The sequence below is a fragment of the Lynx rufus genome, unplaced genomic scaffold, assembly GCF_022079265.1.
Source record: "Lynx rufus isolate CCGP_SWC_20201006 ecotype Redwood Valley unplaced genomic scaffold, mLynRuf1.p SCAF_3, whole genome shotgun sequence".
Lineage (NCBI taxonomy): Eukaryota > Metazoa > Chordata > Mammalia > Carnivora > Felidae > Lynx > Lynx rufus.
Window position 1 is genome coordinate 32,991,662 of NW_025814845.1, and position 24,675 is coordinate 33,016,336.

At 38.9% G+C, this 24,675-nt stretch overlaps 1 protein-coding gene across 1 annotated transcript in view; it reads left to right on the plus strand.

Annotated features, from left to right (window-relative positions):
* GRXCR1 (glutaredoxin and cysteine rich domain containing 1) overlaps positions 1–24,675 on the plus strand; it is a 127,543-nt gene that overhangs the window by 57,437 nt on the left and 45,431 nt on the right. The window contains exon 2 of the mRNA XM_047092416.1: positions 9,895–10,137. Within this exon, the coding sequence (XP_046948372.1) occupies positions 9,895–10,137 (243 nt within the window). The remainder of the gene's footprint in view (positions 1–9,894; positions 10,138–24,675) is intronic.

Below are 24,675 nucleotides of genomic sequence, written 5' to 3' on the forward strand. Positions count from 1 at the left end.
ATACACTCAAGCAGAGTCAGTACATGGCCAATAGCACCATGTAAAGATTTGAGTTCTATGATTTACTCAGATCAAATACTAGCTCCATCATTTGCTAGATTTCTGGCTTTAGACTTGTCACATACTTCTCTGTGTCTCAGTTTCCTCCTCTGAAAAGTTAGGATAATGATAGTACCTCTGTTCCTTATAGAATTGAAGGACTCAATGCTCAAAAAAGTACGTATATCAGCTTCATGTGGCAACTTCCAAGCTTTCCATAAGTACTCTCCAGCAGTTTCTTCTCCTGTGTGCAGTGTTTGGAATCTGGAGAAGAGCATACCTAGGTGAGGTTGGAATCATGACAATAAGAATAGTCAGGAGGACATAAGAGTTAAACCTGGATACCCCAGGAGGAGGCAGGAATAAGGATTTGCCTGAGGCTGGGTCCAATTTTCTCGACTTCTGAGTTTTCACTGCCTTTGTTGCTCTTGGTTTTCAGTCTATTCTGGGAATTCCACAGAGACTAAGATCACTTCTCTTCATCACACTGATATTTATGAAACCATGAAGCTGAGATGAGATGCAGGTATTATAACCTCTAAAGGAGATTCCTGTCACATCCCAACCCATTAAAAGGGATTGATCTCATTTAGCTGATTATTCAGCCTTTTTTTTTTTTGACGTAGAAAACTGAGGAAGATTTTAATCTTTCATTGTTTGATTTTGATTTATTTATGATATGTATATATTTGGGAGAACGGAAGAAAAAGGGCACCTATACCTTTAAGAAAGAGTGCCAGGTTTTTGTGAAGTAAAAAGATGAAAGGCATTAGGAAAATGGTGAAGGCACTCTACCCACTTATTATTCTGATGTTATTGTTCAACACTTTCATCTCTTCTGGTTTTGCAATGTGAATTTTTCAGAGGATGAGAGGGAAAGTTTTTTTTTTTTCCCCTACTGTCTCCATTTGCAGGATGTTCCTAATTTAGTTGCTGCCTGGCTTTTCAGTGTTGTAAAGCACATCACCCGGGATTGGATGTTCCTGAATGTGATTTTGGCACTCACCTTGATGGCAGTTTTATCTACAGAGATGAGCAGAATAACAAAGGCCAATAAATAATATTTCTGACGATGTCTGTAGAAACCAAAATATTCATATGGGAGGAGAAGTTTGGTTTGGTAGGAAGGTGGTTTCCATTAGAGGCTTGTTCCTTTTCTCTCAACTGGATGGCTGGGCAGTGATGACAGCTGCTGTGTTTGTAAAGTATTATAATTTACAGTGTGTCTTCAGGTGCATTTTACATATGATCCTACAACTCCTTTGTCAGCTGGATTATATCTATTCCCATATTAGAGAAGAGAAAAACTAGTTCCAGAAAAGTAAACTGATTTCCCCAAGTTCTTGCAGCTACTAAGTGCCAAAGTGTTGGCTCAAGATGGGTTCCCCCCCCCACTACATGTTGCTTCCCCCCAAAAGTTGATTCAAGTAAATACACTGTGAGTCTCAGTTTCCTCCCATATAAGGTGTGTGTACAGACTCACTAGACTGGATGCAGCATCACAAGCTCTGAATGAAAGAAGCAATGTAGGTAATGTTAATGCAAGAAATTGTCTAGATCTAAGGGAATGACATTACACGCAGCATCAGGAGACATGTGCCACTAAAGAGGGTAGCTGCCACCAAGCTTCAGTTACTGTTTTTGTACAAGAATGCAACAAAACTAATGTTGTCAGATCCTGTTTTTTGAAGAACAGACAAAAATCTATATTTTCAAGTGAAACTTCCCCGTGCTTGATTAATACAAAGTTGGCAGAATTGAGACATTTTTCTAAGGTCTCTATGGCGGAGGAGTGGGGCACCTTCATTTTCATTAACTCAGATGTGCTATGAAATCAACATTGTTTCAGCTTAGCTTTCTGGAAAAATACATTTTTGTTTGTTTGGTATGAAGGATTCATTAGGTTCATTGACTTTTCAGTTAATGTCTAGGCCAACTCAATAATTGATTTGGACAAGTAGATAATTCCTGAGGTAATAACTGAAATTCATTAACTTATATGGTCTTAGAGCATTACAAAAACAGAAAACACACTCTTCAGAAATCTTTGCATGCAAAGATTGTGCCCATGCATTTCTTTCATGCCACCAAGGGGGCACCCAGAGTTAGAAAGGAGGGATTTTTATGGCATCTGATGTATATGCTCCGCTTTGTTGTTTTCACTCTTAGAATTGACGGTGCATCCAAACAAATGTAACTGGAAATTTAACTCATTAAAAAGATTTAATTTTTGATCATTGTATAAATATGAGGTTTAACTTTGCCGTTCAGGCTTATGAGGCTGATGACATGTGAATTTGGACTTGGTGTTCCATGAAAGGGAGGTATGTGCAAAGTGACCTCCAAACGCTGAAGGAGATGGGAGACTGAAGAAAAGGCAGATAAGTCCAACTTGATAAGAAATGTCTTATTAAGGGGTTTATGGACAGCAGTCTTGGGCTTCTGCCCAAGATGAGGAGATGTCCACAACCCCACTTCCTGTAAGACCTGCTTTTGTCTCCTAGAGGCTGGGAGTACTGATGAGGAACAACTGGGGGGAAATGTTTGAGAATAGTTGTGGGTCATAGTCATAGCTCCCGGGCAGATCAAGAACACTATGCCTCAAGGGTGTACTTAAGGGTTATTATGTGTGTGATTAAATAAAAAGAAAGAATGTGGAGGGGGGGATGCTGTGCTCAAGGCTTCAGGTCTCTGAGTGGTTATCATGGCGGAATTGTCCAAGATGAAGTTAGTCTGATTCACATAGTTGGTTATAATGATGGGGGTGATAGTGCTGTTGGTGGTGCGTGTCGATAACGTTTTATAATAATGGTAATACTAATAATCAAAAGGTAACATTTATTGAGTGTTTATTATGCATCAGGATTCATGCCAAGGGCTTTTCTATTCAGTAAATCATTGAATCCGAAAACATCCTCATGAAGGAGGCATTTGTGTCCCTATTTTATAGATAAGAAAAACTCAAATTTGAAGAGATTAAATAACTGTCCAAGAATGTACAGTTTTTAAGAGGCAAATTCAAACCAAGTTCTAATTAAGTGTGTGGGAAAGAGGCCAGAAGGTACTTATTGAGCATCTACGACGTACCGGGTCATATTTTTGGTTCTTAATTCTTGTAAACAAAACTACAAAACTTAGTTCCTGCTTTGGCAGGGTAATATTTTATTTGGGGGGAACAGACAGCAAATCAATAACCAAACACAAGGTAATGTCTAGCAGTGCTAGGTGCTATAAAGGAAAGAGTTGGATATGAAGGTAGAGGGCCCATTTTCCATATGATGATGGGTGAAGGTCTGTGTAAAGCAATGACATCCAGCCAGAGATAGTAGAATGAAGTGGAGGGATGAGTGAGGGGAATTTCTAGGACTGTCCCTGTGACAGTTCGTCCATGGTATATTTCATCACTCAGTTCTAGAACAGTATGGCCCATTGGTTGGGTGTATTTAAGAGGGGTATATAGTATCTTCCCGTGGCAAAAGCAAGGACTTAGGAGGCAGACCCAGGTTAAAATTTTGGTTCCGTTCCTTTTTTCCTGAGGTATTTGGGCACCTTAAGTTTATTCTAAGCTTTAGTTTCCTTATTTGTAAAGCGTGAATTATAATCCTTATCTCTTGATAAATGAAAGTTCTACATGTAAAGTCCCAAGGACTACATATCTATGCAGTCATACGGTAACTAATAATTATTATAATTATTTTTATAATCTGTGTCTTATAAAGGGACACAGAGAAGTTCCCTGGGGGGTGCATCTCAGAACATGCATATAGCTATAGGGATTTACAGAATAGCATGGAGAGGGAGGGGGAGAGAGAGAGACAGAGACAGAGAGAGAGAGAAAGAAAGAGATATAAAATTCTCATCCTTTGCAAAGGCCCACAGCCCTGCTTCCACAGGCAAGCACCTGCTCTTTAAAATGGCAGTTCCAGGGGGCACCTGGGTGACTCAGTTGCTTAAACATCTGACTGTTCATCTCAGCTCAGGTCATGATCTCGGGGTTGTGAGTTCGAGCACTGCATTGCAGTGCTCTGTGCTGGGCATGAAGCATACTTAAAAAATAAACAGATATAAATAAATAAATAAATAAATAAATAAATAAATAAATAAATAAATAAAACGGTGTTTCCTGGAGCCAGGTTCGCCCATTGCCTGCTAATCAAAAAGTCTGTCTGAGTCTAGTCCCAGTTTACCTCTGACATGCTGTGTGGCTCTAAACTAATCATTTCACCTCTTTGTTCTCAGGTAGAGGAGGAAAGATCTCTACACCTTCCCCATCTCCAAGGAATATCTTCAGACTGAAACAAGAAAGTTTAAAATGCCCCTCTTGTGATGTTACTTCCTGTTACATGTGTGAACATAATTTAGGAAAGAGTTAAACCTCTTTAAATCACAAACACTTCTCACAGGTGATGAATTAGGTCTATAGCCATCTGTGTTTGGGCAACAGCTTTATCCTGGGGAGATAGTAATAAAACCAGAGGGTGATTTGGTGGTTCATCTTGGCTCAGTGGAAACACGTGGATTTTGGAAAGATGTGCATCTGGTTCCAGTTTTCTAAATTACTGAATTTTGATTCTGTCACCCTGTTTAGGACACTTATCCTCTCTGAGCCTAGCTTTCTCAGTCTACAAATAAAGCAGGCAATAACAACGTGTGAGCGATTGTAAGGATTATGAATGTAAAGTTCTAGCATTCTATCTGCCATTGATGTTTTAAAATGTTACTTTTGGTTTTGGTTTTTATTTTTGTTTAAGACCTGAATTCCTGGAGGTGTCTGGGGACCCCTATTTCAGGAGGCCTTTTTAAACCATTGCCAGGCTGGACAGGCAAAGGGTCAAATGGAAATAACCCACTGGATTTCCTCCAGCCGGAGGAGCTGGGTCTGCTCCAGGGATCCTCTGTCAGGGAGCCGTGGAGACTAATTCTTGGCCTGAATTCCAGTGGCAGCTCCTGTGGGCATGGGGGCTTCAGTGGGCATGGGGGCTCCAGAATTGCCCCAAGATGATGAAGTAACTGGAATACTACAATTTCACAGTGGCTCTTACAAGGCAGGTGCAGGTTGAGGACATAAATTGGCTATTGCGTAACCTCTATGTCTTGTGCGTAGCAATTTCCGTCCCTTGCCAACATATCTGCATTTGCTGCAGGCTCTGGTGAGGCTTCAGGTCACTCCTAAGATTCATCTGTTTAATCAGTGGAAGGGAAGAAGTGGCCTGCCTTTATGAATATCTAGGTCGGCTCTCTCAAAACAAGCAGGCTGCAAATCCCAATGGCTTCTCAGCACTGTCTCAGATGCATCCATCCTTCATTACGCTATTCCCATGGTAACCCCTAGGAAGGGAGAAGAAGGACAGTAACCATTGAGCGGCTATTTTTAGATTTCTGGCCAGATGCTTTGACAAATCTGTTGAGGGACAGAAAATGACACAAATGTAGAAGAGGATTTTTTTTTTTTCGGCCAAAGACAATATCATTTAAATTCATCTTATAAAACTTTGGGAAATCATTCAACCTACTTCTACCTCTAGGAAGATCTACTTCCAAATCATACCCCCCAAAATTGTTCAATAAGGTCTTTTTAGAACACTTTACTTAACAGCTTATTCTAATAGATAACCAAATTTCCTACCCTCATTTTATCCCGTATTCAGTCTCAGTTCTCAGACCAAGGGAGTTGGGAATAAGACTGAGTATGATTGCTCCAGTTGTGGGCTACACAGCCCTGAAGGAATCATTCATTTAGACCCTGCTATACACATTCTGTGCAACTATCTGCACTCGCCCTGCTGCACTTACTTTTTTTTAATGTAAATTCCTCCCTTCCTCCTTAAAAACCTTCGGGAATTTCCCATTGCTCTGAGGTTGAAGCTCACAGATCTTTAAGGTGGTTATAAAGGTACAACATGATATAGATCCTGCATACCTGTCCAGAATCATCAGTACTACTGTAGTTCTCTTTCTTTGTGTTTTGGCAAAAGACTCTTTCTTTTTTTTTTTATTTTTAAATTTTTAATGTTTATTTATTTTTGAGTGAGAGAGGTAGAGATAGAGCACAAGCTGGGGAGGGGGAGAGGGAGACACAGAATCCAAAGCAGGCTCCAGGCTCAGAGCTGTCAACACAGAGCCCGACGCAGGGCTTGAACTCACGAACTCTGAGATCATGACCTGAGCTGAAGTGAGACGCCTAACCGACCGAGTAACCCAGGTGTCCCAAAAGACCTTCTTTCAGAGTCTCAAACATGCCGTCTTCCTCCCATCTCAAGGTCTTTGCACTTACCTATAATACTTTACCCCATGCTTTCTTACCTACTTAATTTCTCTAACTCCTTCTTGTCCTTCAGAGCAGAGCTCAAATATCAGAAAACACTTTCTCAAACTCTGAAACAAGAAAAGGCACACCTTCAGTAGCCTCTGATAACAACTTGTGCATTTCCTTTCCAACACTTAACAGGTTGTGAATCTATATTTATTTATGTAAATAAAAAAAAACTATGAGCTTCAGGTTGTTAGGGAACAATATTGTTTGTTTACCATTATATATCTAGTACCTTAGCACCATGTTTGGCAAATAAATGATTCTAGTAACTGAATGAATGACTAGCGGTTATTTTAAAGGGACATAAACTCAGTTTCTCCGTCAGGTCAAGCTGTCAGTGTGATTGCACTGGGGCTCCTTAAAATGTAATATGAATCCAAATTCCCCAGAGAACTTGTTAAAATGCGGATTCTGACTCAGCAGATCTAGGGTGAAGCCTTTTTTCTGCATTTCCAACTGGTATCTAACTAGTAGAACTTGGTTGCACATTGGAATCACCTTCAGAGCTCTAAAAAAAAAAAAAAAATCACAATTCTGAGATTTTCACTCCTGGTGATTCTGATTTAATTGTTATGTACTTGGCCTGGGCTTTGGGCATTTTTAAAAACTCCCCAATTTATTCTAATATCCAACACATTTGGAGATCCATTGATTGCAGGTGAAGCTCATTCTCAACAGGAGGTAAAGGGATATCTTTGTTTCCTTTTACATTAAACAGCATCCAACATGGCCACTAATGGGGGTCCATCTTATTACTACTTTTTAAATGCGTGTCCCTTAGAGACACACAGAGACACACAGAAAAGTGGTACAAGCAGAGAGAATCCTATATGAGTTGGTTACTGTGACGGCAGAATGGTCCGATTTTAAACTCTCCCACCTCTACTCATGGGGAAAATGTATGTCTTCTCAAATATTTCAAAAGTTACGTGTAGCTACTGAAAAAAGTGGAACATGTTGGTGGAATCAAATGTGGATCTAGCAGCCTTGCAGCCCGAGGAACAATGCATACTTACGCGCATAATGTCATTAGAGAAAAGGGACCCTGAGTGCACTTCCAGGAGCTGCAGTATTTGTCGTGAGTTTCTTGATTCTCTACTTGCCCATAACCATGAACATGAAGATAACCCATAGGTTCTTGGGCATTTTGTTTCTCTCTTTGAAAACCAATGCTTCTTCATCTACAGCATAGTAACAATCCCCCTTTCTTGTCATTAACTCCACTCATTTTTTTCCCACTGATTCATTCTTGTTTGTGTTTTTAATTTTACAAATCCCACAATGTGGAGTGTAACTGAGCACAGTAGTGCATGTCAAGCCCTACACTAGTTGTTTTCATTTTCTTGGTTACTTAGTCTCCTCAGCAAACCTGCTAGGTAGATCACATTTGACAGTTGACAAAACTTACTAGTTTGAGGCTTACTAGTTCATTAACTTCTCCAAAACACAAAGATGGCCAGTGGCAGAGTCTAGATGTATCTAATGTTTCTCTACTCCAGTATTAATTAACAGTGTATAGGCCAAATTCAGCCTTCAAATATTGTGGTCCACATGGTCTGAATACATTTTTAATGAGGTTCTGGCATTTAGAAAGAATAAAATTTTCCATAAAACGCCAGATTTTGGGGTACCTGGGTGGCTCAGTCGGTTAAGTGTCCAACTCTTGATTTCAGCTCAGGTCATGATCTCATGGTTCATGGGATCAAGCCCTGCATCTGCCTCTGTGCTGACAGTGTGAAGCCTGCTTGGGATTTTCTCTCTCCCTCTCTTTCTGCCCCTCTCCTGCTCATGCTCTCTCTGTCTCTCTTAAATAAATAAATAAATAAATAAACTAAAAAAATCAGATTTCAAGCTTATATTTAAAATAATCATGTCAGGGGCGCCTGGGTGGCGCAGTCGGTTAAGCGTCCGACTTCGGCCAGGTCACGATCTCACGGTCCGTGAGTTCGAGCCCCGCGTCGGGCTGGAGCCTGTTTCCGATGCTGTGTCTCCCTCTCTCTCTGCCCCTCCCCCGTTCATGCTCTGTATCTCTCTGTCCCAAAAATAAATAAACGTTGAAAAAAAAAAATTTAAAATAATCATGTCATAAATAAATAAATAAATTAATTAATTAAATAATCATGTCTGACAACAGTGAGTAACGTGCCTGACAGCCTGAAGCTTGCCTAAAGCTGAGTGACATTTTTTATCTTTCAGATGACTTTTTACCTCTCACTAATATCTCTTTTATTTCTGGTCTGGCCCAGCATTTATGACACCTGTTTGGTCCTTCCAAGTCTCTGGGTTTTCAGCTTAGCGTGTAAACTCTATTGAAGGAAGCAGTGATTCTTTCATCCCTGATATATTGTGTCATCAGGAAAAAAATGTCCTCTTTCTTGGTGAGGTGGACATCATTGCCTTGCCATCTTAATGACTTTAGACCTTTTTAGGACTATGTGTACATTCACCTCTGATGCACTGTTCTGACTTCTTTGAATACAAAGTGGTAGAGCTTAGTATCTTACCTTCTGATTCTAGTATTTAGTTGTCTGGACTGGTTTCCAATCAAAGATTTGCCTTAACAGGGGTTTGTAAGTTGCGTCCTTGTGTTTCAACAACTGTGGCCCAGTGAAAACTCACGTATCCCTTGGTCTCATGGTATAGTTGTATTTCGTTTAGTCTCCTTCAAGGAAGACTGTGACAAGGAAGAAAAGGATCTTTCCTAATGTTGTCAGGGCCTATGTTGTGTGGCCCTAGCAGTACTGGGCAGGTTTTCTCAGGAATACAGTCACTGACTTCAGATGTAGCAGGAAATATAGAAGACAGGATTCACACACAGAGAATCGTCTTGCTTGTGAGAGTTGCTTGCCTCTGTTGTAGTGTACCTGTTTCCTTCCTTCCTTTCCATGCCTGGCTCTGACCCGCTGGCCACTATGGTGTTGGTGTCTATGCACTCCCTCTGGGTCACTGCAGAGCTTTCTCGCTGCACATTGGAGCTCTGTTGCTCAACAGAGTGCATGCACATTTGCTGTGCTACTTAAACCTCAGAACAATCCTATGATATACATCTTGTTATTTCCAGGAAATAGTGGCCCAAAGACCATAAAATTTGTTAAATTGATAAGTGGGAGGGTTTTCAAATGGTGAAATACTAACCTTGACTGTTCTGTCACATTTTTTACTTTGGGTTTAAGAGGGAGATCTAGTAATTGAAAAATGTCTACAAAACACAAGAGAGATCATTCAATCATTCCTTATCTTACCACATGGTGTGCCGTGTGAAACATCATCAATTGAAGATATGCCATTATTTGATTTGCCACTGAGAACAGAAAAAACACTGTGAATTAAATTATGCCATTTAAATTATGTTGATTGTTATCCACTTTTTAATTACAGATTTTCTAACATAAAAACATGTCTTAGAATTGACAAATATGGCACTTCAACTTTACTGCATACTTTTAATGTATAACACACTGAAATGCTAATTGTCTTAAAATAATAAGATGTAAGAAAGTAAATGCAAATATTGACACTATACTACAATGTTTTTTCTTCAGCAACCATCAATTGACCTAGAATTTGACCGTGTAGTGATTTATACCACTTGCCTTCGTGTTGTACGAACAACCTTTGAAAGATGTGAACTGGTTAGAAAGATCTTCCAAAACCATCGAGTAAAATTTGAAGAGAAAAACATAGCTTTGAACGGTGACTATGGAAAAGAGCTAGATGAGCGATGCCGGCGTGTTTCTGAAGCTCCTTCCCTCCCTGTCGTGTTCATCGATGGCCATTACCTTGGGGTAAGTACTCCGCTAAGGAAAATCTTCTTTTTTATTGAACCCAACCAGCATTGTTAGAAATCTATAAGCCTATGACAAGGCAACTTGCAACATAACTCCTGGGAAATTTGCTATTTTTTTGGAGTTCCAACCAAAGGAATTGAAGCACTTATTTCTGTCCCAAATGATGTGTTGCTAACAGTGTTCATCCCTACAGAAGCATGGTGAGATAAAATCAGCATTAAATTGCCTTTTTGAATAGGAATACATTTTTTAAATGTTCAGTTGACTTGAGTTTTGCATTATGAAGCTTGACATGTGAGATAAAAACTATTTTTTATTGCACACAAGAAAAACAGAATATTTATAAAGATGTACATTTGTGAATTCTCTTATACCCCATTATCGAACACTCAGTTTCCTACCTAATGAAACTGAGATGGTGGTCCTGAAACAAAATCAATAAGAAATGGGGCCTGGAGCCAGAATTTTATCTGCTTGTTGTTAAAAATTATTCTGAATTTTGGTAATTTGTCAGTGTGAGACACAAATTTAGGCTTACAGGAAGAAGAGAAAACTCCCAGAGAAGCCAGGAAACATGACTGCTTCATTTTTCTTTGAATAATACTGTTAGCGTTAATTAACCCCCATCGATCTAAGAGCACGCACAATCGCACAGTCATTAAGAAGCCCGAGAAGAGGCTCTGGACAGTGCACTTTAGAAAGAGTAAGAACAAAGAGCCAAGGGACACCAGTGGTTGAGGGGGTGGGACTGACTCCCCCCAGATCACTTATCAGGGAACAAAGAGCTGCTGTCAAAAGGCAGATGGATATTTGGATCTTGGCTTTGTTTCGCATCTGGTCTTAACCCTCAGCTTTCAGGGGAGGTTAGAAAAAATCCAGAGCAGGAAATGCTCATGTTTTGTTACAGGGAAACTGTTCTGATATTCTGTCTAGAGCCATCACTATTAGAGACAGCCTGTCATCTTATGGAAAGATAAATGCAGTGAAGCCATGATTCCTGGGTATGACTTCTGCAATCCTACTTTTAACCTGAGCTGGACACAGACTACATTCTGAGGCAGAGGACTTTTGATTTGATGCATTGAGCCTCTTTTATCATATTTCAACATGTACCCTTAGGTCCCAGGAAGCTACAACAATGGCAGTCATGAGCGATAAATTAATAATAATAGAGTAATAATGATACTATACTGCACTCTCAGCTTTACACATTCATCTCATCGAATCCCCAGGATAGCCTCAGAGAACAACTCTGCTCTACTGGTTGAGAAGCAAGACAGCCTTGTTTCAAATTCATGCTCCGACACGTCTATGTGATTCTGGGCAATTTAGAAATCACTCTGTTCCTGGGTTTTCTCATTTGTAAAAGGAGAAGCGTAATAGAACCTTTCTCACAGACTAATTGTGAGAATTTTACCATATGTAATATATACAAATGCTCAATTCTTGTGCCTGGAACAAAGTATGTTTTTAATAAATAGTAACAACTTTATCCTTATTTTGCAAAAGAGAACATTAATTATTTTGCTTCAAGTCACAAAGCCAGTCAAGTGACAGGGCCAGGACTCAAAGTTAGGTCTGCCAGACTCCTCAAACCCCAGCTTTTTTGGCACATCACCTCAAGGAAAGGGATCTTTGATACTTTGTTTGCTGATGGCAGTCTTCATACCTAGAAAAGGGTTTTGGCACAAAGTGCTCAGAAATGTATGTTGAATGAGTATATGATGCTCTATTGTCCTTTCATATTCTTTCCTTCTCTCTGACATTCTCCTACCATGAAAGGATCTGATAAACTCACCCACACCAGGAGGAAAAAAATCACTGATAAGGGTTTTGGTCATTTGCCTTTTAACCCTGGAAAAATTCTGATGATGGTAGAAGATATTTCCCTTTGTGGAATTTTGGTTTCTGTGATCTACCCAATTAAACATAGTGGGTGACTGCCACCTTATACAGGTGGAAGGTTGGCTTTACCTGATGCACTGCTTTTGACCATACTTATCTTCTTCCTACTTCTAAGATGATCTAACAGGAAGTAATGCTATTTTTCTTTCCATTTGATGGACAGAGGGAGAGTGTGACAGACAAGAGAGGTGGGGTGCAGATTTTTTCTCAATTGCTTTTTTCTGTGATTACTTTATTAATACAGTGGCCTAGAGAAGGAAAGATCACAGAGGTACTACCTTATTGCTTCTGCAATTTGAAGCTAATGCCCCAAATCTGGAAAGAGACCAGAGACGGATTTCTTTTTCCTCTTCATTTTTTTCTTATAAAGGAGATTTACTTCTAAATCTATAATTTAAATGGAGGCAAACACCCCAGAAAACAACTTCTACAACAAACTCCCCTCCTACTACAAAAACCCCTTTATTTAAATTCCAGTGTGCAGTTCTAAATGTAACACAGCGCTGGAACTGGAGAGAGAGCCTTTTCCCTGCAGAGTTCATTCATCTGAAATGGAAGGATGCCCTCTGCTGGGTTTTGGCACATGGTGAAGCATGATTCCTAGGGAGGAAAAGAAGCTGATGTTGGTAGTTTCCTTAACATCTGTGATGTTTTAAACGGTCACACGAAACCATTTGATTTAGCTTAAATTTAGATGAGTGAGAAAAATCAAGATGTATGAATCATCTGTGCAATACAACTGTTTGAAAGGAGGGAGAGAGAGAAATTGAGAGGGGCAGAGAATGAAGTTGACAGAACAGAAACAGGCATATGGAGGCACACTGTGGGAGACAGTGAGATGGGGTGGAGAGAGCATGAGGCCGTTTTGCAACAGCTGCCCTATTTTCCTGCATCATTGCTGCCAGACCCAGGGATAGGTGGTGCCAGACCCAGGGATGGGTCTCCACTGCAGGGACCTTAACAGAGTACAATGGGAAAGAGCAGAGGAATTAACAAGAATGCTCAGCTCTTTTTTCCTGATGACCCTCATTCCCAGCCAGACTTCTATGTAAAGATGGAAGCAATGCAACAGTCAAGGGAAAGAAATTACTTTAGAAAACAAATCTTCACTGTCCTGGCATGCTCCATCAGGGGAGGGAGGGTCAAGGAGCTAGTTGGGGGCTGGGAGGGGTGGAGGGTGGGGAAGCAAGTTCAGCTTGAAACTTTTAAAGCAATAATCTTGTTGATTTGGCATCAGGAGATCTTTACACAAAAAAATTGTGTTCCTGAAGTTTGGACATAAGTTATCTTAGAAATTCTAGTAGGAAATAGGTTAGAAATAGTGTGTTGATTCTGGACCAACCATAAAACTTTTACAGTAGAAATCTATAAAACCCACATTGGAACTGAGCTATAAAACATAGAATGAATCAGAGTGGAGACTCTGGTAATGAAGAGGAGTAGAAGAGCTGTTGATCTAGGCAGGTCTCTTAAACTAGCTGATATTGAGCTGTGACTGCTTGATAATTCGGTATCCATTGAAAGTGCTTTTTTATTCAGTTCAAGAATGAAGGAATTGTTACCAAGCATAGGTAGTTTATAGACTAGAAATATAGGCTCTAAGCAAGCTTTCAGAGAGAACTTGTATAACTTCTCTGCAGAAATGGGCCACCAAAGAAGCCTGTGCCACAATTAGGAAGCTGCTGGCTCCAGAAATGCCTCTGGATTTGGTCCTCTCCAGCAAAACAGATGATTTGTTCTCTGCCCCTTTTCCTACATAATTCTGTTCCTAAGTAAAGTCTCCAGTGAATGAGTATATCTGTGGTTACTGAATCAGTCACATATGAAAACAACGGAGGACAATGGGAAATGTGGCTTTTAGGTTTCTAGCCTTTACAGTACAGGAAGACGCTTTAGAAGGAGATTGGATTGGTTACGAGTGAGCTGAACCACAGTATCTGCCAGATGCACTGTTTTGTTTGTTTTAATCAGATTATTGAGGTACAATTTACATATAATAAACTGTATCCATTTAAATTATAATTTGATGGGTTTGGGTAGATATTTACACCCGTGAATCTATTAATACATTTGAAATACAGAGCATTTCCACCCCCACACCCCCCAAATATTCCTCATGCCAGTTGACAGTCCCTTCCTCCAACCCCTGTCCCTTGGTGACCATTAATCTTTCTGTCAATATAGTTTTCTATTCTTTTAATGTCTTTATCTGGTTTTGGTGTCAGGGTGATGATGACCTCATCAGGTGAGTTTGGTAGTGCTCTAACTTGTGCAATTTTAATTTCTGGTTCTCTTTATTCTTTGGTGTAGAGTATTAAATCATTCAGCATCACTTTGCTTTTATGTGAAGGGCTTCTTATACACTATTATTGTAGTGTGGGTCTGCTGTAGATGAATTCTTTCAGCATTTTTATGTCTGAAAAAATTCCATCTTTGGTTCTTATAAGATATCTTTGCTGGATATAGAATTCTAAGGTTGAAAGGATTTTTTTTTCTTTTAGTACTTAAGGGACATTGCTCCTCTATCTTCCATTTGCATTACTTCTGATAAAACATATGCTGTCATCCTTATCTTTGTTCCTCTGTATGTGTGTCTTCTCCTTCCCCTTGCTGCTTTTAAGATTTTTCTTTTAATCACTTGATTTCAGAAACTTGATTATGATATATCTTGGTATAGCTTTCTTCATGTTTCTTTTGCTTAGGGTTCATTGACATTCTTGGATGTGTAGTTTTTTCTTTTAATCTAATTTGGAACAGTTTCAGCCATTCTTTTTTCTTTTTTTTTTTTTTTAATATGAAATTTATTGTCAAATTGGTTTCCGTACAACATCCAGTGCTCATCCCAACAGGTACCCTCCTCAATACCCATCATCCACCCTGCCCTCCCTCCCACCCCCCATCAACCCTCAGATTGTTCTCAGTTTTTAAGAGTCTTTTATGGTTTGGCTCACTCCCTCTCTAACTTTATTTTTTTCTTTCCCTTCCCCCATGGTCTTCTGTTAAGTTTCTCAGGGCCACATAAGAGTGAAAACAGATGGTATCTGTCTTTCTCTGTATGACTTATTTCACTTAGCATAACACTCCAGTTCCATCCACGTTGCTACAAAGGGCCATATTTCATTCTTTCTCATTGCCACGTAGTACTCCATTGTGTATATAAACCACAATTTCTTTATCCATTCATCAGTTGATGGACATTTAGGCTCTTTCCATAATTTTACTATTGTTGAAAGTGCTGCCATAAATATTGGGGTGCAAGTGCCCCTATGCATCAGCACTTCTGTATCCCTTGGGTAAAGTCCTAGCAATGCTATTGCTGGGTCATAGGGTAGATCTGTTTTTAATTTTTTGAGGAACCTCCACACTGTTTTCCAGAGTGGCTGCACCAGTTTGCATTCCCACCAACAGTGCAAGAGGGTTCCCATTTCTCCACATCCTCGCCAGCATCTGTAGTTTCCTGATTTGTTCATTTTGGCCACTCTGACTGGCATGAGGTGATATCTGAGTGTGGTTTTGATTTGTATTTCCCTTATAAGGAGCGACGTTGAGCATCTTTTCATGTGCCTGTTGGCCATCTGGATGTCTTCTTTAGAGAAGTGTCTATTCATGTTTTCTGTCCATTTCTTCACTGGGTTATTTGTTTTTCGGGTGTGAAGTTTGGTGAGTTCTTTATAGATTTTGGATACTAGCCCTTTGTCCGATATGTCATTTGCAAATATCTTTTCCCATTCCGTTGGTTGCCTTTTAGTTTTGTTGATTGTTTCCTTTGCAGTGTGGAAGGTTTTTATCTTCATGAGGTCCCAATAGTTCATTTTTGCTTTTAATTCCCTTGCCTTTGGAGATGTGTCAAGTAAGAAATTGCTGCAGCTGAGGTCAGAGAGGTTTTTTCCTGCTTTCTCCTCTAGGGTTTTGATGGTTTCCTGTCTCACATTCAGGTCCTTTATCCATTTGAGTTTATTTTTGTGAATGGTGTAAGAAAGTGGTCTAGTTTCGTTCTTCTGCATGTTGTGTCCAGCTCTCCCAGCACCATTTGTTAAAGAGACTACCTTTTTTCCATTGGATATTCTTTCCTGCTTTGTCAAAGATTAGTTGGCCATACTTTTGTGGGTCCAATTCTGGAGTCTCTATTCTATTCCATTGGTCTATGTGTCTGTTTTTGTGCCAATACCATGCTGTCTTGATGATTACAACTTTGTAGTAGAGGCTAAAGTCTGGGATTATGATGCCTCCCGCTTTGGTCTTCTTCTTCAATGTTACTTTGGTTATTTGGGGTCTTTTGTGGTTCCATACATATTTTAGGATTACTTGTTCTAGCTTCGAGAAGAATGCTGGTGCAATTTTGATTGGGATTGCATTGAATGTGTAGATAGCTTTGGGTAGTATTGACATTTTAACAATATTTATTCTTCCAATCCATGAGCATGGAATGTTTTTCCATTTCTGTATATCTTCTTCAATTTCCTTCATAACTTTCTATAGTTTTCAGCATATAGATCTTTTACATCTTTGGTTAGATTTATTCCTAGGTATTTTATGCTTCTTGGTGCAATTGTGAATGGGATCAGTTTCTTTATTTGTCTTTCTGTTGCTTCATTATTAGTGTATAAGAATGCAACTGATTTCTGTTTATTGATTTTGTATCCTGTGACTTTGCTGAATTCATGTATCAGTTCTAGTAGACTTTTATTTTTTCAAATATTATTTAGATCTTCCCTTCCTTCTCTTCTTTTCAGAGGCTCTACTTACATGCATATTAGGCTGCTTGAAGTTGTTCCATAGCTCACTCCTTTTCATTTTGGATAGTTTCTCTTGCTATGTCTCCTAATCTATTCCTAATCTCTTCTTGTAAAATGTCTAATCTTGTGTTAATCCTATCCAGTTTATTTTTTTTAATTTCAGGAATTATAATTTTATCTTCAGGCATTTAATTTTTAAAAAATATATATTCCATATCTCTACTTAACATGTTCAATATATCTTCTAGCTTTTTTAACATATGGGATATAGGTATAATAACTTGTTTTAATCTCCTTGCCTGACAATTCTAATATCTGTGTCAGTTCTGGGTTGGTTTTAATTGATTGATTTTTTTCCCACATTGGGAGTCATATTTTCTACTTCTTTACCTGCCTGGTAATTTTTTTATTGGATTCTGCATATTGTGAATCTTATCTGGTTGGGTAAAAGTATTCCTTGTTGGGATATTTTTGTATTCCTATAAATATTCTTTTTTTTTAATGTTTATTTATTTTGAGGGAAAGAGAAACCAAGCAAGCAGAGGAGGGGCAGAGAGAGATGGAGAGAAAGAATTTCACACAGGCTTCACACTGTCAGCGCAGAACCTGATGCAGGGCTGGATCTCACAAACCCATGAGATCATGACCTGAGCTGAAATCAAGAGTCAGATGCTTCATTGATTAAGCACTCAGGCGCCTCTGTATTTCTATAAATATTCTTAAACTTTTTTGCTGAGATGCAATTAAGTTACTTGGAAAAAGTTTGCTATTTGGGGTTCTGTTTTGAAGATTTTCAAGACAGAATTAGCTTTAGTCCAAAGCTAATTATTCCCCATTATGGAAGCATAATATTGTGGGATCTTTATCTAATGCCCCACTGATTACTGGGAACAGGCATTCTTCTCAGACCTTTTCCTGGGTACTGTCCCTTTTAATCTTTTCAGGTTCTTTTGCTAGCCTTCCGTACTTGCCTTACATGCATGTGCTGATGAGTACGCTGCTGAATGCAAGCTGGCTCTCTGCACATCTTCAGAGTTCTCCACGAAGCCCTTCATTCTCTAGTACTTTGTCCTGTAAACTCTAGCCATCTTAGTTTCCTGGGCTTTTAGTTCTATTTCCTCAACCCAGAGTGTCTACCAGGTTCTTAGGTTCCCTTTTCCTGTACACAGCTTGGAAAACTGAAGAACTCACTTCATTTATTTCCTGGCTCCCAGGAAAGATGAGTGAGAGGATGAGTGGGGGGTGGGGAATGTTTGATAATTTTGGTTTCTTTATGGGAATGTGTTATGATATTAAATAAGTAGTGTCATAAACCACCAATGTAACCAATGTAAAGTTAGATGTTTTGTTAGGTTTTGAAACCATTCTATTTTAAACCTCTTGAAAATATTTCCCATATATATGAGAAGTGGTTTTTAAATGTTGGGGCCATATTCTTCTTTGAAAATCTGATGAAAGTTATAGACCTTCTCATTATACATGTACACAATCTTCTTTACAATATAAGAGCTTTCTGAGAATTTATCCCTAGGTAACTAACTTTTCAATAAAAGGAGTACTTTGGAGACGGTGCCTACTGGAGTATATCCCACTTCTTAGTTGTCTTTGAAGATTTTACTTAGTAATGTGCCCCACTTCTTCACAAGTAAGTACAATCATATCTCATGCTGATATTTTTGTATTTAATTATGGAATCAATGAATTTAGAACTTTATCTTATCTTTTTTTTTTTTTTTTTTTCGGAAGTCATCAGTATCCTTTGTGGTCATTTTCTTAATCATTAGCAATTTCATCAGAGGTCCAAATGGACGGAGAATCTTCTGAACATTCGTCTACCCCTGTTGTCTTGGATCTTATTTGTAATAGACACAGTAAATATTTAATCTTCAAGCCTCCTTCATCAAAGTCATAAATTATTTGTTCCTGGCCTGTTCCCTCCACTTCAGAAGGCACGGGGTTAGAGAAGTCTGAAATTTAAGCCTAAGTCAGGTTCTTGGAATTTAAATTAGGCAATATTTTCTTGTGTGATTGCTTCTTTGTCCTTTTTTTTGCTACTTAATTGAGGATAGTTTTTGTTAGCAACAACAATGACAATAACAGTAAAAGCTAACTTGAATGATATACTCTGCCAAGCGTTTTGCCTCCTTGTTCTCTTGTACGTTGTAAAATAGTTTGGTGAATAGTACTACTATCATCTTTCCCACCCCCAGTTTCGTATCTGAAGAAAAGTAAAGCTTAGAGAATTTACGAAACAGTTTAAATACCTTCAGATCACAAGTGGCAGAGTGAGGATTCAGCTTTGGGTGTGTCTGACTCTAGAGCTTGGACCCTTTAAAATCAAGTCTGCAAAGTTCTTAACCTTCATCTCCCTGGCTTTCAATTCTACTATTTAGCAGCATAGTCACACCCTGAATTACTTCATCAGATGAAACTTCTCCACATTCAAGATCTTAAACTTAGAAACATCCTGCTGTGGCCCCAATGTTCTGTCCTTCTGTCTATCCCCTTGTCTCTCTATTGAACTTGTTCTATCATCAGTGATATTGTGTGTCCTTTTGCCTTTTCTACTTCTCTCAGCTTATAGTCACGATTTTGGTTTCACTTGATTCCCTCCCTTACTGTATTCAGGAATATGGTAATACTTAGTCTGTTATTACCTGCTGGACAGGCTCTGTGGAGCTCCCAAGTTTGTCCATTCCCAGTCCTACGCAACCCCCTTCATCCGTTTTTCCTCTTTTCCTCTAGTATAACCAAGGGCATTATTGGAGAATATCTAAAGTCATAGCAAAGAAGTCTCCAACGAAGTTGTATTATCAGCATTATCTAGGCTCATTGTCTAATTTTCATATCAATACTTTGTTGGTTTGCTTTTGTGACCCACATAACCAACTGCTCCAGTGTTTTCTAATTTCACCAAACAGAAGTCCCATTGCCATCTTCTGCTCTCTCTTTATCACATCCATTATTATCTTTCTCTTTTTCTAGTCTCAAGTCTATTTGCAGCTCTAATCTTGTAGGGTATTTTAATTTTACAGATATTTTACCTAAACATTAAAAAAAAAAAACTAGCATAGAATGATGCCTCATCATTAGTTACTTATTTCAGTTCTCTGGTTTTGATTAGTGACCCCACAATTTTCCCAGTCACAGAGGCTCAAAATCTCGGTTTTCTTTTACTCCATCTTTCTCTTACTCATATCTGATCACTTGCCAAGGTTTACACTGTATCCATTGGGATCTTCATTTTCACATTTTGGGAGCTCCTCCTGGAAAATAAGAGTAGCAAAGTAAAGTGGAAGCAGACATCTGGATACAAGAGTAAGTTCTTTTCCTTGCTAGTATGGGTATTGGTCCAGTTATTTGGTCAATTTCTTTAAGATGAAGATAATAAAATACCTACAACATTGGGCATTTTGAGAATTAAGTGAGATGAAGCATAAAAACTCACCGTGCCTGGAACATGGTGCACTCTAACCCTTTGCTAATATTATTAAGGCAAAAGCTTTAGAGAAAACATATACTTAGGATGTATAGGTGGGGAGAGATCGAGATAATAAAAAGAATTAAGAGAAGGCTGGGTCAATAAATCATGAGAGGAGAAAAGGTGGAGTATATTCTGAGTCTATCCTCAGACATCAATGTCCAAGAGGTCTGATTCATGGGGGCAGGATGCTGCACAGCATCTGAGCTTCTGGTTAGTGGTAGTGTTTTTAATATGAAGCAAGTACTATGGTCAAATGCCATTCAGTGTCATGTGAGCTGATAGTGGGCTGTTAGAGATATTCCATCTCAGTTCATGACGCTTTTCCATAAATATTAAACATAATTATTTAAATAGTGTTGGGTGCTTGGGTGGCTCAGTCAGTTAAGTGTCCAGCTCTTGGCTTCGGCTCAGGTCGTGATCTCATGGTTCATGAGTTTGAGCCCTGAATCTGGCTCTTTGATGTCAGTACAGAGTCTGCTTCAGATCCTCTGTCCCCCTCTTTCTCTGCCCCTCCCCTGCCTGCACTCTCTCTCTCTCTCTTCTCTCTCCCTCTCTCTCAAAAATAAACATTTAAAATAAATAAACAAAGTTATATTTATTCATTTTGGTACTAGGTAGGTTATTAATATCTTCACTAACGATGCTATCTACAACATATTACTGAGAGTTTATGAGATTAAAAAATTATTAACAACACACCTATTTTTTCTTTTCTTTTTTTTTTTTTAATTTTTTTTTCAACGTTTTTTATTTATTTTTGGGACAGAGAGAGACAGAGCATGAACGGGGGAGGGGCAGAGAGAGAGGGAGACACAGAATCGGAAACAGGCTCCAGGCTCCGAGCCATCAGCCCAGAGCCCGACGCGGGGCTCGAACTCACGGACCGCAAGATCGTGACCTGGCTGATGTCAGACGCTTAACCGACTACGCCACCCAGGCGCCCCAACACACCTATTTTTTCTTAAGATGAAACATACCAGTTACTTATAAGATACTCTACACTATTATTTCCTTACAATATGACAATGATTTTCTCTCTCTTTTTAATAGTAAATACAGTTTTACCTTATTCAACAGAAAACATTTTTTACGTGAAAATGTCAAAAAGTGACATCTGGTTTGTTCTTTATTATTAGAACAAAGCTAATCCATTTAAACATGTGTCCAAGTAAGAGGCAGAAGGCTGAAGGAATTAATTTCTTAGATTCTTCTGTTAGCACCTCTTCTCTCTCATATCCTCTCAGATCAAGACCAAGTTGGAAGACTGGTGGGGCTACCAACAAGATGAGGTTGCCAAAGATTTGCTTTATTAGGTTTTGAAAAGACAAATGTAGAGAGATGCATGCAGATGTTTCATACGGAAACATAGAACCTTGGATTAAGAAGGTCGGTTTGGATGTCAGCTTCTCAAGTGTTTCTCTCAGCACATGAATTCTTTCTACCATATCCCTGGGCAAAGATGAACAATCTTTGAACACACCCAGTGACAACAACCTCACTGTGGTTCAAGGCAACCTATTTGATTGTAGTACCCCTTTAAATATTAGAAAGTTCTGCCTTTAACTTCCTGCACTTGTTGGTCTTAGTTCTTGAACCTAGAAAAATGAAATTAAAACCATTCCCTCATTCATAACTATAATTTCATTTCAAAAATATTGGGAAGTTTTCTCTGAGGTTCCCTTAACTCTTACTTGTCTCATGGTTTTCTGAACTTCCACATCTTAATTATTCTCCTTAGGACCTAGTCTCGTCTTTAAATGCAGCACCCAAAACGAGAGCTAGTCTTCTAGATGATTGTCTCTATGAATATTATCTCTATCACTCTATGAATGGAGCCTCCATTTAAGCATCTATGCCATACAATGAATCCTACTGAGTGTGAGGCTAGTTAAAATACTTATATAACTTTCATGTGAACGTTTCTCAAGATAAAAATTCCTTATACCCTTGGTTTTTAGGTCCATTTTACTAGGTCTCAACATCTCTTTCCCATGGATATGTGGTTAGTAGACAATAATTAAGACAACAAGGAAACAGAATTTTCCTGTGAAATATAATCTGCTATTTTTGATGACTATCATTCTCTTTCTGCAAGCAGATCAGTCTGGTGCTAGTATCATTCCTTAGATCATGGAGTAAAGAATTTATCGAATGACTCAAGATTCCATCTCCAGAAAAATGTGGTCATGGACTATAACAAACCATAGTCAAAGTTTGGGCTTTATGATGGAAGTAGCTGTTAACAGCTTTTGCTACGTAACAAACCACCCCAAAACTTAGTGGTTTGGAACAACATTTACTGTATAGATTGTGATGTTTCCTGGACTTGGCTGCTTGTTGTGGTCTACTTGTGGCTCGGCTAGAGCTGAGTGGTCTAGGATGATCTCACTTACGTGGAAATTGGTTTCTCAGATTTTCTCCTCTTTAGTAGCCTAGCTGGAACTTGTTACATGGTGGCAAAGACGTTCCTAGAAGTGTAAGAGGGCAAGCCCTGAAGCTCAAGCACATTAAAAACCTCTGCTTAAGTCATGGTTGTTTTGTCTCATTGACTAGAGCAAGTCATAGGATCAGGCCCAGATTCAAGATGGAGAAAACAGACTCCACCTACTGATCGGAGGACCACCAATGCCACGTCCTAGAGTGGTGTGCACACAGTGAGGCATGAACACATTGGTGGCAATGACTGCAATAAACTACCGAAGTGCAGACCTTTGACATCATCTAATCCTGGCTTTTTGCCTGAGTCAGATGTGCTCAGTGACATTTTCATGTTGGAGGATTGCATACTTTTGATTTACCGAAGTCTGTTAATGATGCTTTAACACTGCATGTGGTCATGAAATTAGTTTGTGTAACAGTTTGGCATTCAAAGCACAGCTCTGTAGAACTAAATCAAGGAATCAGTCCTCTTCAAATTGCCACAGTCACATACCATCATCTTAGTCCTACAGTAATCCTGTAGCATCACCACTAACATCTTGTGATGTGCTGGTTCCACTGACCAAATCTTTGCCTTCAGTTTTGCTGATTTGTTTGGCTCTTACCCTATTCTTGCAGAGAAAATGTGGAAGGACTATGATTATACTGTTTTCATCTCATATTTTGGGTGCTGCCTTTAAATCAATGACATGAAGAATAATATAGCAGTAGGTACCTTGAAACCTGTTTATGCGCTATTTAACTTTCACTCCAAAAATTTAGAGTCCGTTGAAGAGAGAGTTTTTGAGGCATGTAGGCATTACGTATTCCAAAATTATAGGCCCAAGGAACAGCTTCATCCGTATAGTCTTTCCTTAATATATATATCCTGGCTTTACCATTTCACAAATTTTAGTGAATTGTCCCACTTGATCAAGACTTTGCCGCATTTAGTTTTGCCTGCTGTAATTGTCTGTATGGCAGGATACTTATAAAGTGTCTGGTAGGTACATTGTTTAATTACTTGCACAATATATCAAAACTTGAGGCTTAAATTTGATGCTATGTACCTAGGCACTATGAAAGTATAAAATAGACGTGTTGAGGGGAGCCTAGGTGGCTCAGTTGGTTGAGCGTCTGACTCTTGATTTCGGCTCAGGTCATGATCCCAGGGTCGTGGATTGAGCCCTGCGTCAAGCACCACACTGAGCATGAAGCCTGCTTCAGGTTTTCTCTCTCTCTCTCCCTCCCTCTGCCCTTCCCTGCTCGCACACCTGCACATATACGCTCTCTCTCTCTCTCTCTAAAAAAAAAAAAAAAAAAAACAAAAAACCAAAAACAAACCGGTTGTGTCTGTTTGTGACTTGGACACAAATTAAAGAGGACACAGAGCATACCACCTCATAAAGGGATCCAGGAGCCAATTTGCCTGTATCTTAATTTAGATGTAAATTGCTAACTATTCCCAATCTGATTGAAAAGAAAATATATTTGTGCATAATCAATGTTTTCTTATTTGGATTTAAAGACATAATGTAAGCATTGAAACTCTTTTTTTTAATCTTAGAAACTGCAGAAAAATAATGTACCATTCTATGAGTAGGTGAGAGTTAATAGAAATTTTAATGAGCATCCATTTCTAATAGAACTTGAAATCACTATCTCAGTAAAGAAGAGCTTTGGTTGGTAATGAGCTGTATTTCTGTTCTTGTGAGCAGAGAGACTTAGTGTTTTTTCAACCAGCAGAGGGCTCTCACAATATAAGAAAACACATTAAATATACAGTAGAATAAATGAGCTCAATTAAAATTAAATGCCTTAAATATCTGGATAATAGACAAAGTTTCAAATCTATATTTCCTTTCAGGAAAAGAAAAAACTAGGAGGAACAATTTTGAACTGACTATTCAAGAACTTAAAACAAATGTCATAAATATTTTATCCGTTGGGGGCCTGAGCCTGAATCAAACATTTATACCATTCATTTACATT